This window comes from Coregonus clupeaformis, chromosome 5 (genome assembly GCF_020615455.1).
Source record: "Coregonus clupeaformis isolate EN_2021a chromosome 5, ASM2061545v1, whole genome shotgun sequence".
Lineage (NCBI taxonomy): Eukaryota > Metazoa > Chordata > Actinopteri > Salmoniformes > Salmonidae > Coregonus > Coregonus clupeaformis.
Genome location: NC_059196.1, coordinates 33,946,313 through 33,960,584, shown reverse-complemented (window position 1 = coordinate 33,960,584; position 14,272 = coordinate 33,946,313). Strand labels below are relative to the sequence as shown.

General features: G+C 45.4%; 1 protein-coding gene and 3 non-coding genes across 4 annotated transcripts in view; 1 reads left to right on the top strand and 3 right to left on the bottom strand.

The window, feature by feature from the left end:
- efhd1 (EF-hand domain family, member D1) overlaps window positions 1-10,050 on the bottom strand; it is a 32,377-nt gene extending 22,327 nt beyond the window's left edge. The window contains exon 1 of the mRNA XM_041876822.2: window positions 9,609-10,050. Coding sequence (XP_041732756.1) covers window positions 9,609-9,916 — 308 coding nt within the window. The 5' untranslated portion in view covers window positions 9,917-10,050. The remainder of the gene's footprint in view (window positions 1-9,608) is intronic.
- Window positions 10,051-10,355: 305 nt separating this feature from the next.
- On the bottom strand, window positions 10,356-10,427 carry trnag-ucc. Its single transcript has one exon. It is a non-coding gene; the product is annotated as a tRNA-Gly (tRNA).
- A 952-nt stretch (window positions 10,428-11,379) lies between these two features.
- trnap-agg lies at window positions 11,380-11,451 on the top strand. The gene has a single exon. It is a non-coding gene; the product is annotated as a tRNA-Pro (tRNA).
- A 254-nt stretch (window positions 11,452-11,705) lies between these two features.
- Window positions 11,706-11,777, bottom strand: trnaw-cca. Its single transcript has one exon. It is a non-coding gene; the product is annotated as a tRNA-Trp (tRNA).
- Between the last annotated feature and the right edge of the window lie 2,495 nt (window positions 11,778-14,272).

Below are 14,272 nucleotides of genomic sequence, written 5' to 3'. Positions count from 1 at the left end.
GCTACGGTGGCCTTCCTCAATAGCAAGGCTATGCTCAGTCTGTACATAGTCAAAGCTTCCTTAATTTTGGGTCAGTCACAGTGGTCAGGTATTCTGCCACTGTGTACTCTCTGTTTAAGGTCAAATAGCATTCTAGTTTGCGCTGTTTTTTTGTTAATTCTTTCCAATGTGTCAAGTAATTATCTTTTTGTTTTCTCATGATTTGGTTGGTTCTAATTGTGTTGTTGTCCTGGGGCTCTGTGGGGTCTGTTTGTGTTTGTGAATGGAGCCCCAGGACAAGCTTACTTAGGGGACTTCTCCAAATTCATCTATCTGTAGGTGATGGCTTTGTTATATAATATAATATGCCATTTAGCAGATGCTTTTATCCAAAGTGACTAACAGTCATGCGTGCATACATTTTTACGTATGGGTGGTCCCGGGGATCGAACCCACTACCCTGGCGTTACAAGCATCATGCTCTACCAATTGAGCTACAGAGGACCAGGTTTGGGAATCGCTTCCTTTTAAGTGGTTATAGAATTTAACAGCTCTTTTCTGGATTTTGATAATTAGTGGGTATCGGCCTAATTCTGCTCTGCATGCATTATTTGGTGTTTTTCATTGTACACAGAGGATATTTTTGCAGAATTCTGCATGCAGAGTCTCAATTTTGTGTTTGACCCATTTTGTGAATTATTGGATGGTGAGAGGACCCCAGACCTCACAACCATAAAGGGCAATGGGTTCTATAACTGATTCAAGTATTTTTAGCCAGATCCTAATTGGTATGTCGAATTTTATGTTCCTTTTGATGGCATAGAAGGCCCTTCTTGCCTTGTCTCTCAGATCGTTCACAGCTTTGTGGAAGTTACCTGTGGTGCTGATGTTTAGGCCTGGGTAGGTATAGTTTTTTGTGTGCTCTAGGGCAACGGTGTCTAGATGGAATTTTGATTTGTGGTCCTGGAAACTGGACCTTTTTTGTCTTACTGAGATTTATTGTCAGGGCCCAGGTCTGACAGAATCTGTGCAGAAGATCTAGGTGCTGCTGTAGGCCCTCCTTGGTTGGTGACAGAAGCACCAGATCATCAGCAAACAGTAGACATTTGACTTCAGATTCTAGTAGGGTGAGGCCGGGTGCTGCAGACTGTTCTAGTGCCCTCGCCAATTTGTTGATATATATGTCGAAGAGGGTGGGGCTTAAACTGCATCCCTGTCTCACCCCACGGCCCTGTGGAAAGAAATGTGTGTGTTTTTTGCCAATTTTAACCGCACACTTGTTGTTTGTGTACATGGATTTTATAATGTCGTATGTTTTTCCCCCAACCCCACTTTCCATCAACTTGTATAGCAGACCCTCATGCCAAATTGAGTCAAAAGCTTTTTGAAATCAACAAAGCATGAGAAGACTTTGCCTTTGTTTTGTTTGTTTGTCAATTAGGGTGTGCAGGGTGAATAAGTGGTCTGTCGTACGGTAATTTGGTAAAAAGCCAATTTGACATTTGCTCAGTACATTGTTTTCACTGAGGAAATGAACTAGTCTGCTGTTAATGATAACGCAGAGGATTTTCCCAAGGTTGCTGTTGACGCATATCCCACGGTAGTTATTGGGGTCAAATTTGTCTCCACTTTTGTGGATTGGGGTGATCAGTCCTTGGTTCCAAATATTGGGGAAGATGCCAGAGCTAAGGATGATGTTAAAGAGTTTAAGTATAGCCAATTGGAATTTGTGGTCTGTATATTTTATCATTTCATTGAGCATACCATCAACACCACAGGCCTTTTTGGGTTGGAGGGTTTGTATTTTGTCCTGTAGTTCATTCAATGTAATTGGAGAATCCAGTGGGTTCTGGTAGTCTTCAATAGTTGATTCTAAGATTTGCATTTGATCATGTATATATTTTTGCTGTGGTCTGATAGGGGTGTCAGTGGGCTGACTGTGAACGCTCTGAAAGACTCTGGGTTGAGGTCATTGCTAAAGTAGTCTACAATACTACTGCCAAGAGATGAGCTATAGGTGTACCTACCATAGGGGTCCCCCGAAGCCTACCATAGACTATGTACATAGCCAGCGTGCGACAGAGCTGCAGGAGTTGTGACCCGTTTTTGTTGGTTATGTTGTCGTAGTTGTGCCTCTCTCTCTCTCTCTCTCCCTCTCTCTCTCTCTCTCTTTCTCTTCCCTCTCCCTCTCTTTCCCTCTCCCTCCCTCTCTCACTTTTCCTCTCCTCTCTCTCTTTCTTTTCCTCTCCTCTCTCATTCCCTCTCCCTCCCTCTCTCTTTCTCTTTCCCTCTCCCCTCTCTCTCTCTTTCCCTCTCCCTCCCTCTCTCACTTTTCCTCTCCTCTCTCTCTTTCTTTTCCTCTCCTCTCTCATTCCCTCTCCCTCCCTCTCTCTTTCTCTTTCCCTCTCTCTCTCCCTCTCTCCGTCTCTCCTCTTCTCTCTCTTTCCTTCTCCTTCTCCTTCCCCACTCTCTCTCTCTCTCCCTCTCTATCTATCCCTCCCTCCCCCCCCCTCTCGCTCTCTCCCTCTCCCCGTCTCTCCCCCTCTTTCCCTCTCCCCTTTCTCTCTCTGTCCTTCCTTCCTTACCTCCCCCTCTTTTCCTCTCCCTCCCCCCTCTCTCTCTCTCTATCCCTCCCCTCTCTCTCTCTCGCTCTCTATCTATCTATCCCCCCCCCCTCTCTCTCCCTCTCTATCTATCCCTCTCTCTCTCTCTCTCTCTCTCTCTCTCTCTCTCTCTCGCTCTCTCTCTCTCAGCAGGAGTGTATTCAGGTCACTCCTGCTGCTATAAGGCATTCTAGTGTCTGAGTGAAGATGGAGTAGGTAAGGGCCGGCTGATAGCGCTTCATCCTCATCTCTAATGCAGCCTGTTTTAGACTAGCGTCAGGCTGGTCCACGTGTCTGTGCATTTTCACCCCGGAGACAGGGATATTTGTGGACTCTGAGGGAGAAAACAGAGAAATTAGGGAAATAGCCATCCTTCAGAAATCACAGTGACTAACACGTTACCATCAGAGGCTGTTTTTAGAGCAGTGACTCAATCAAAAGTCAGAATTGTGACTACACTCTTAGAAATATGGGTTCCAAAAGGGTTCTTCTGTTGTCCCCATAGTAGAACCATTTTTGGTTCCAGGTAGAACCCTTTTTAGTTTCAGGTAGAACTATTTTGGGTTCCATGTAGAACCCTCTGTGTAAAGGGTTCTACATGGAACTCAAAAGGGTTCTTCAAAGGGTTCTCCTATGGGGAGAGCCGAAGAACCCTTTTAGGTTCTAGATAGCACCTTTTTTTCTAAGAGTGTAGTGTTGATGATGAGTATGAGTTATGCAGGGTTAAAAGGCAGGGCTAAGGCATCTGGAATGCAGAGAAAGTGGGTGAGTGAGTGGGGCAAGGGCAGCATCACAGAAGAGAGAGAGAGGGTGAAGAGGAGTGAGAATGAAGGTGGTGAGGAGGACTAGACCAAAAGATGATGGGGTGAGGCAGAGTGTAAAGGGGTGAGAGAAGGGGCAGAATTTAGGATGGAATGGCCCCGGCCCTGCCCTCAATCTAGTCTACCCCCGCTTGGAACATTCCAATGTGTCCCGTCCCTGGCCCTCACCCCAGCTAGGCTCTGTCAACACGGCCGCATCCAAGCAAACTTTAGGACACAGACAGACTGGCCACTGTCTAATCAGTGTGCCCCCGCTGAGCATGTGCCTCACCCACTTCTAGGTTACCCGCCAGTGCCTAAGTCAGAGTCAAGTACCCTGCATGCAAAGCTAAGGAGAGCAGGGGGAGATGAAAGAGGGGTTGGGTAGATAAAGGAAGCAGTCTCAACTCAGAAAATAATGAGTCAGGCAAAGACAGCACACCTGACCTCTCCGCTTCAGCCAATGAAAAGCCTACAGAGAGATGATAGGATAAACTAAAGACATGGAGGTTTTACAGCACTTCTAATTAATAAACAAGGTCTGAGCTTTGCACAGAAACCAAACTCTAAAGCTTTGACTGTCTATACTCATGACACTTACAACACGGGTGGGTAATGCAGCGAAACATGTCTATCGCAGGTGGGTAATGCTGCAACACGTGTCTATCACGAGTTGGTAATGCTGGAACACGTGTATTATCATGGGTGGTAATGCAGCTACACGTGTCTATCACGGGTGGGTAATGCTGCAACACGTGTCTATCACGGGGTGGACATACAGTGCCTTCGGAAAGTATTCAGACCGTTTGACTTTTTCCACATTTTGTTACGTTACAGCCTTATTCTAAAAAAAAAATGTCATCAATGTACACACAATACCCCAAAATGACAAAGCGAAAACAGGTTTTAATAAAAAAATTAAAATGTATTAAAAATAAAAAACAGAAATACCTAATTTACATAAGTATTCACACCCTTTGCTATGAGACTCGAAATTGAGCTCAGGTGCATCCTGTTTCCATTGATCATCCTTGAGATGTTTCTACAACTTGATTGGAGTCCACCTGTGGTAAATTCAATTGGTTGGACATGATTTGTAAAGGTACACCTGTCTATATAAGGTCTCACAGTTGACAGTGCATGTCAGAGCAAAAACCAAGCCATGAGGTCGAAGGAATTGTCCGTAAAGCTCCGAGACAGGATCGTGTCGAGGCACAGATCTGGGGAAGGTTACCAAAACATTCTGCAGAATTGAAGGTCCCCAAGAACACAGTGGCCTCCATCATTCTTAAATGGAAGAAGTTTGGAACCACCAAGACTCTTCCTAGAGCTGGCTGCCCGGCCAAACTGAGTAATTGGGGGAGAAAGGCCTTGGTCAGGGAGGTGAACAACAACCTGATGGTCACTCTGACAGAGCTCCAGAGTTCCTCTGTGGAGATGGGAGAAACTTCCAGAAGGACAACCATCTCTACAGCACTCCACCAATCAGGCCTTTATGGTAGAGTGGCCAGACGGAAGCCACTCCTCAGTAAAAGGCACATGACAGCCTGCTTGGAGTTTGCCAAACGGCACCTAAAGGACTCTCTGACCATGAGAAACTAAATTCTCTGGTCTGATGAAACCAAGAATGAACTCTTTGGCCTGAATGCCAAGCGTCACGTCTAAAGGAAACCTGCCACCATCCCTACGGTGAAGCATGGTGGTGGCAGAATCATGCTGTGGGGATGTTTTTCAGCGGCAGGGACTGGGAGACTAGTCAGGACTGAGGGAAAGATGAACGGAGCAAAGTACAAAGAGATCCTTGATGAAAACCAGCTCCAGAGCGCTCAGGATCTCAGATTGAGGCGAACGTTCACCTTCCAACAGGACAACGACCCTAAGCACACAGCCAAGACAATGCAGGAGTGGCTTCGGGACAATCCTCCAAATGTCCTTGAGTGGCCCAGCCAGAGCCCGGACTTGAACCCGATCGAACATCTCTGTAGAGACCTGAAAATAGCTGTGCAGCAACGCTCCCCATCCAACCTGACAGAGCTTGAGAGGATCTGCAGAGAAGAATGGGAGAAACTCCCCAAAAATAGGTGTGCCAAGCTTGTAGCATTATACCCAAGAAGACTTGAGGCTGTAATCACTGCCAAAGTACTGAGTAAAGGGTCTGAATACTTATGTAAATGTCATTTTTCAGTTTTTAATTTTTAATACATTTGCAAAAAATTCTTAAAACCTGTTTTTGCTTTGTCATATTGGGGTATTGTGTGTAGATTGATGAGGGGGGGGAATTATTTCATCAATTTTAGAACAAGGCTGTAACGTAACAAAATGTTGAAAGGGGTCTGAATACTTTCCAAATAAACTGTATGTCTAGGAAGTGCTCCAGTGATGGCTATAGGAGAGATGGATAAAACCTCCCCGGGCAGAACAGCTTGATATTCATGGGAGAAAACAGAGGCGATGGAGATAGATTCAACCAACACCCAAACAGAATAGAGAATCTGGGGCAGTGTGTGTTGGTGAGAGAGAGAGAGAGAGAGAGAGAGAGAGAGAGAGAGAGAGAGAGAGAGAGAGAGAGAGAGAGAGAGAGAGAGAGAGAGAGAGAGAGAGAGAGAGAGAGAGAGAGAGAGAGAGAGAGAGAGAGAGAGAGAGAGAGAGAGAGAGAGAGAGAGAGAGAGAGAGAGAGAGAGAGAGAGAGAGAGAGAGAGAGAGAATATGACATTTGAAATGTCTTTATTCTTTTGGAACTTCTGAGTGTAATGTTTACTGTTAATATTTATTGTTTATTTCACTTTTGTTTACTGTCTACTTCACTTGCTTTGGCAATGTTAACATACGTTTCCCATGCCAATAAAGCCCTTAAATGGAATTGAATTGAATTGAATTGAGCGAGAGAGGCATGTTTACTGCATCTTTCTTCATGAGTGCATCTAAGTGCATGTTTGTCAATGAGAGGCGTGTTCAAGTAAATTGACTGAATCAACCCAATGTCCTCCTAAAGAAAGAGGGTGATACCAAGCCCCCCTCCTCTCTCCCTCTCTGTGACCCATTTCCCCCTCTACATACTGGTTCTTCCTTTCCATCTGTGCTGAGAGCTAAACTAGGCCAAACTCAAATGTAAAACTCAAGTTTAAATACATAGTCCTGGAAAACCCGTAGTGTCACTGCATCTACCCACCAATCAATATCCTTATCCATACTGCTTTCACATGCACTGTAGCTACAAAGCTTTAGATGAAGACATGAACTGGGACAAAAGTATTAAATGTCATCAACAGAGATGCAAGTAGTCTCCCCTACAGCTCTGAGCAAATACATGGACACTACTACTACTAGTAGTGTCCTACTACTAGTCTCACACACAGATGCTGTCTAGTCTTAATCTCCCCTCTCTCTCCCTCGCCAGAGAAACACTGTATACAGTAGGGTCTCCTCTCGTCAGTGGTCCCTCCTCACACACACACATACAGTGAGGGGGAAAAAAGTATTTGATCCCCTGCTGATTTTGTACATTTGCCCACTGACAAAGACATGATCAGTCTATAATTTTAATGGTAGGTTTATTTGAAAAGTGAGAGACAGAATAACAACAAAAAAATCCAGAAAAACGCATGTCAAAAATGTTATAAATTGATTTGCATATTAATGAGGGAAATAAGTATTTGACCCCTCTGCAAAACATGACTTAGTACTTGGTGGCAAAACCCTTGTTGGCAATCACAGAGGTCAGATGTTTCTTGTAGTTGGCCACCAGGTTTGCACACATCTCAGGAGGGATTTTGTTCCACTCCTCTTTGCAGATCTTCTTCAAGTCATTAAGGTTTCGAGCCTGATGTTTGGCAACTCGAACCTTCAGCTCCCTCCACAGATTTTCTATGGGATTAAGGTTTGGAGACTGGCTAGGCCACTCCAGGACCTTAATGTGCTTCTTCTTGAGCCACTCCTTTGTTGCCTTGGCCGTGTGTTTTGGGTCATTGTCATGCTGGTATTCCCATCCACAACCCATTTTTAATGCCCTGCCTGAGGGAAGGAGGTTCTCACCCAAGAATTGACGGTACATGGCCCCGTCCATCGTCCCTTTGATGCGGTGAAGTTGTCCTGTCCCCTCAGCAGAAAAACACAGCCAAAGCATAATGTTTCCACCTCCATGTTTGACGGTGGGGATGGTGTTCTTGGGGTCATAGGCAGCATTCTTCCTCCTCCAAACACTGCGAGTTGAGTTGATGCCAAAGAGCTCGATTTTGGTCTCATCTGACCACAACACTTTCATCCAGTTCTCCTCTGAATCATTCAGATGTTCACTGACAAACTTCAGACGGCCCTGTATATGTGCTTTCTTGAGCAGGGGGACCTTGCAGGCGCTGCAGGATTTCAGTCCTTCACGGCGTAGTGTGTTACCAATTGTTTTCTTGGTGACTATGTTCCCAGCTGCCTTGAGATCATTGACAAGATCCTCCCATGTAGTTCTGGGCTGATTCCTCACCGTTCTGATGATCATTGCAACTCCACGAGGTGAGATTTTGCATGGAGCCCCAGGCCGAGGGAGATTGACAGTTCTTTTGTGTTTCTTCCATTTGCGAATAATCGCACCAACTGTTGTCACCTTCTCACCAAGCTGCTTGGCGATGGTCTTGTAGGCCATTCCAGCCTTGTGTAGGTCTACAATCTTGTCCCTGACATCCTTGGAGAGCTCTTTGGTCTTGGCCATGGTGGAGAGTTTGGAATCTGATTGATTGATTGCTTCTGTGGACAGGTGTATTTTATACAGGTAACAAACTGAGATTAGGAGCACTCCCTTTAAGAGTGTGCTCCTAATCTCAGCTCGTTACCTATATAAAAGACACCTGGGAGCCAGAAATCTTTCTGATTGAGAGGGGGTCGAATACTTATTTCCCTCATTAAAATGCAAATCAATTCATAACATTTTTGACATGCGTTTTTCTGGATTTTTTTGTTGTTATTCTGTCTCTCACTGTTCAAATAAACCTACCATTAAAATTATAGACTGATCATTTCTTTGTCAGTGGGCAAACATACAAAATCAGCAGGGGATCAAATACTTTTTTCCCTCACTGTACACACACACACACACACACACACACACAAAGATGCCATTGTCGCACAGGAGAGGGGGTGTCACTGGGGACACAGTGTTTGAGAAGAGTGGCCCTTGTCCCTCCAGTGAAAAAAGACAGTAGCACAATGACTGTACAGTTCCATTGGCCCAGGAGAAAACATTATTCTGGCCTGGTACAGAGGATGTCAGTAAAGCCCAGTATAGCCCCACATCCCCCCACTGGCTCCATGAATTTCCTAAAGGGTTGGTGCTGCAGAGACTGGAGTGACAAAGCAGGCTCTAGCAACACACACACACACACACACACACACACACACACACACACACACACAGCAGGTTTGTACAGTACATAGTCTATGAGAGGATTAACTGAGCGGTAGAGAAAAGGGGGGGGGGTTTCTCCCTATACAATAATAATAACACTGGATGAGCGTTTTCCTGTTTGGGATGTGACTTTTTTTGGTAATTTTTCTAAGGTATTATCTTAGTTGTACTGCTAAACTTGATATAAAGATGTGACATTTTATATCATTATGTGAATGTGTCTAAATATCATATACGATTTTAGGTACTGCGTTACAAAGAACCCCTCACAAATTACAACAACAATTATTACAATTTAGCAGACACTCTTATCTAGAGCGACTTACAGTTTGTGAGTGCATACATTTTCATACTGGCCCCCCGTGGGAAACGAACCCACAACCCTGGCGTTGAAAGCTCCATGCTCTACTAGCTGAGCTACACAGGGCCCCGTGTAGTGTGAGTGAGTTACTGTCATCAACTATACCAATCAAAAGACCCTAACTTACTGATAAAAAGTATATATGTTCAGATACATGGAGAATGGTTCCACAAGTCTAGTTTCAAAAAAAGAGAGGCGGCAAGTATATTTAGCCATTTTTGTCAATAAAACAAAAAACGTATTAGGCATGTAGACAATAAGCAAGCATTAGCACATTTTATAACATCTTTCTAAATTGTTTCTAATAGTTACTAAATTGTTACAACTGACGAGGTGTTACTCTGTTCCCCGGTCTCCCCTACAGACATAACTAAGGGACATTCCCTCTTTATCAAGTCAAGATACAATATATAACCATGGCCACATGAATTCAATTAGAATTATATTCAAATACAAATAAAGTCTTAGCCTACCGTTTGAAAATGTTATCCATGTCTTTGATCTGTTTGCGGGAGAACTCTTTGAATTCCGTGTAGGGGTTGAACACCTTGGCTTGCTTGGGCGCCGCGTTCCCATCGTTGATGTCCAGTCTCCGGGTGAGTTTCGCCGTGAGTTCCGATGTGGCATCATTGACAATGACCACCACCGCTTTTTCCTGCGGCTCAGGGACAGGGTCGCTCGGTTTCACTGGGGTCTCCTCTGGTGTACACGGGTTGAATAGGGGAGCCGGCTCCGCGGCCAGCCTGGGCTGCAGTTTCCTCGCCAATTCATCCGATGCCATGGTGCGTAGGATAGTTTTTGACTTGATGCGATGGAAGCGTGTGCCTGGTACTCAGGATGGAAGTCAGCTGTGTCTGTCAGCTCTAGGCTCAGAGTTCCTCTCATCACCCAGGACAGTTTCGAGGGGGCGGAGCACAACGGAGCATCAGCATCAAAACATCGATTGAGCTATATTACAACATCTGAAACCAACCACAGGAGAGCCCAAGCAAATGGGAGCATAAAAGAGCATAAAACGGGGCAAATAAAGGTGCAACACGAGCAGTCAAGCTGTTCTGTAATTGCTTCATGGATAATTTTCTACATTTTAGATAGTATTTGAGAGACATTCTTGGTATGTTTACTTGGTAATCCTTCTTGTCGTCCCTATTTATTATAGCTGTGACGCAGGTACCAAAATGCAGCCTCCATCAATAAGGAACTACCGAGGCAAAAATATCTGCGTTGGCCGGGAATCGAACCCGGGTCAACTGCTTGGAAGGCAGCTATGCTCACCACTATACCACCAACGCACGACCACTTATGATTGAACTTTTTGCAATTTCACAGTCGCATTTGAGCCATCCAAATTATTCTAGGCAAAGCTAGCTAAATGAAGAAAGGACATCATCTGCCTCCATGTTCTGTCCAACACCTTTCGGTTTCTAGACTGCATGATGCATGACAGGAACAAGGCGCCCCTTGCCTCCCGCCCAGTGTTGCTAACTCCTCAGTAAGGAAAGTAGCTATTGGCTGTCCTAAAAGTCGCTAAAAGTAATTAGCATAATTGACCATGTGTAATAGTGATGGATGCTGTAGGAGAGAGGAATAACGTCGTGGGAGAGAGAAAAAGTGAGTAAAAACACCCTACATTTACATCCCGCCCTGAATGTAAGCCAGGGCGGGATCAGCCAGCGGCAGCTTCCCGCATGCGCGATTCATTTGCAGTCTAGACGCGGAGGGGTGAACATCTCCTGCTCTGACTGCAGCTGGGAGGGACTGCTGCGCGACTGGGCCGCCTGTGAGTGCTTTGGGACTGGGGTAACAAAGCACCCGCTGTTCGTTGAGAAGAGTAAGAACGATACGTGCTTTCACGTCAGTCTCCAAAAGTCTCCAATAACACCAGAAAAAGTCGCTAGAATTGTCGCTAGTAGGTTTTTTTCCTGCCCACATGCAGGAACGCCCCGAATTACGGGCTGCAGTTGTACCCTTCTAGTTTCTAGAATGCATGGTGCTTGACAGGAACAAGACAGGGTAAACTGCAACGTTGTTACGAAGTTGATGAATGAATGTGAGGGAGTGTGCGGATTTACGGTCTGGTGCGCATTCACTGGACTGGATTAGTGAGCAGAGACGAATCGATGGCACAATATGCTCTCTCACTCTCTCAACATTGGTCAATGCATTACTCGTATATTTATTGTTGACAGCATATCGAAATGTGAAGGCAGATGTATATAGGTAATTGTTCACCATTTTCCATATGGCTCGTTGGTCTAGGGGTATGATTCTCGCTTAGGGTGCGAGAGGTCCCGGGTTCAAATCCCGGACGAGCCCTCTTTTTATAAACAAAATTATTAGAGGCCTATATTTTGTAGGGAAAAGTAGGTATATCTACAACTACAATATTTACCAATAGAAAATACCAATACGATGCAACACAGTCTACCGCTGTTGTGGAAATGTGTTTTTAATTTTACAAGATGGATGGCGGAGAGCGTATTCTTATCTTTTAGTTTTCCAACAACAACGGTAGCATAGAGAGTCTAGTCGCAGCTTTTGCAAAGACAAAACGTTCCAAAGAAAATATTTGACCCCGACGTGATTTGAACACGCAACCTTCTGATCTGGAGTCAGACGCGCTACCGTTGCGCCACGAGGTCCATATAAGACTAAATTACAACGTCTCTACTTAAATAAATACATAATGTGATTGATTGAAATGCTGTAGGTAGTTTAATAGGTTCATATGACATGGCAAGAATTAACTGACAGTGCAACAATGTCACAAAGTTGTTGCAAAACAGCCTTTTGCATGTTAAAATATGCTAATATTTTTTAGGTGGTTTGATACTTCATTCAGACAGTCATGAAATGAGATGAAATAGTGAGAAGCAGGAATTGATCTCTGTTCTCATGTAGAAAGTTGTATGCAACACATGCCAGGGATTGTTACCACTACAACAAGGCTCTGCACAGGATTTTTTAAATATGAATGGTTGATGGCAGAGGGTAACCATATCATAGATTGCAGTTTCCTTGTCCATAGACTGCTTTCAAGGTAAGGACACAAACATTTTGTTATTTGGGTGAACTGTCTCTTTAAAATAGGGCTGGAAGAAAATCTTGCTTGCTCTCCAGGAGGGTTGGTCGCCCCTGATCTACACTATATATACAAAAGTATGTGGACACCCCTTCAAATTAGTGGATTCGGCTATTTCAGCCACACCCATTGCTGACAGGTGTATAAAATCGAGCACACCGACATGCAATCTCCATAGACAAACATTGGTAGTAGAATGGCCTTACTGAAGAGCTCAGTGACTATCAACATGGCACCATCATAGGATGCCACTTTTCCAACAAGTCAGTTCTTCACATTTCTGCCCTGCTAGAGCTGCTCCAGTCAACTCTAAGTGCTGTTATTGTGAAGTGGAAATGTCTAGGAGCAACAACAGCTCAGCTGCGAAGTGGTAGGCCACACAAGGACCAAACTGGACCGCCGAGTGCTGAAGTGCATAACGCGTAAAAATCGTCTGTCCTCGGTTGCAACCCTCACTACTGAGTTCCAAACTGCCTCTGGAAGCAACGTCTGCACAAGAACTGCTCGTTGGGAGCTTCATGAAATGGGTTTCCATGGCTGAGCAGCCGCACACAAGCCTAAGATCACCATGTGCAATGCCAAGCGTCGGCTGGAGTGGTGTAAAGCCCGCCGCCATTGGACTCTGGAGCAGTGGAAATGCATTCTCTAGGGTGATGAATCACGCTTCACTATCTGGCAGTCCAAATGACGAATTTGGGTTTGGCGGATGCCAGGAGAACGCTACATGCCCCAATGCATAGTGCCAACTGTGAAGTTTGGTGGAGGAGGAATAATGTTCTGGGGCTGTTTTTTATGGTTCGGGCTAGGCCCCTTAGTTCCAGTGAAGGGAAATCTTAACGCTACAGCATAAAATGACATTCTAGATTATTCTGTGCTTCCAACTTTGTGGCAACAGTTTGGGGAAGGCCCTTTCCTGTTTTAGCATGACAATGCCACCGTGCACAAAGCGAGGTCTATACAGAAATGGTTTGTCGAGCTCGAGGTGGAAGAACTTGACTGGCCTACACAGAGCCCTGACCTCAACCCCATCGAACACCTTTGGGATCAATTGGAACGCCAACTGCGAGCCAGGCCTAATTGCCCAACATCAGTGCCCCACCTCACTAATGCTCTTGTGGCTGAATGGAAGCAAGTCCCCGCAGCAATGTTCCAACATCTAGTGGAAAGCCTTCCCAGAAGAGTGGAGGCTGTTATAGCAGAAAAGGGGGGACCAACTTCCCATGATTTTGGAATGAGATGTTCGACGAGCAAGTGTCCACATACTTTTGGTTATGTAGTGTATGTTACGTATTTTCAAAATGTACTATATGTTACATATTAGGTTAAAAGGTTAAAGGGGTAAGGTTAGGGTTAGGGTAAGCATTAGCTAAAAGGGTTAAGGTTAGGGTTAGGGGAAGGGTTAGCTAACATGCTAAGTAGCAGACCGTTCAGCAGACCACACCACCCTCTGGAGAGCCCTGCGGTTGCAGGCGGTGCAGTTGCCGTACCAGGCGGTGATACAGCCCGACAAGATACTCTCAATTGTGCATCTGTAAAAGTTTGTGAGGGTTTTAGGTGCCAAGCCAAATTTCTTCAGCCTCCTGAGGTTGAAGAGGCTCTGTTGCGCTTTCTTCACCACACTGTCTGTGTGGGTGGACCATTTCAGTTTGTCAGTGATGTGTACGCCAAGGAACTTGAAGCTTTCCACCTTCTCCACTGCAGTCCCGTTGATGTGGATAGGGGGGTGCACCCTCTGCTGTTTCCTGAAGTCCACGATCATCTCCTTTGTTTTGTTGACGTTGAGTGAGAGGTTATTTTCCTGGCACCACACTCCCAGAGCCCTCACCTCCTCCCTGTAGGCTGTCTCGTCATTGTTGGTAATCAGGCCTACTACTGTTCTGTCGTCTGCAAACTTGATGATTGAGTTGGAGGCGTGCTTGGCCACGCAGTCATGGGGGAACAGGGAGTACAGGAGGGGGCTGAGCGCGCACCCTTGTGGGGAGGATGAGCGAAGTGGAGATGTTGTTTCCTACCTTCACCACCTGGGGGCAGCCCGTCAGGATGTCCAGGACCCAG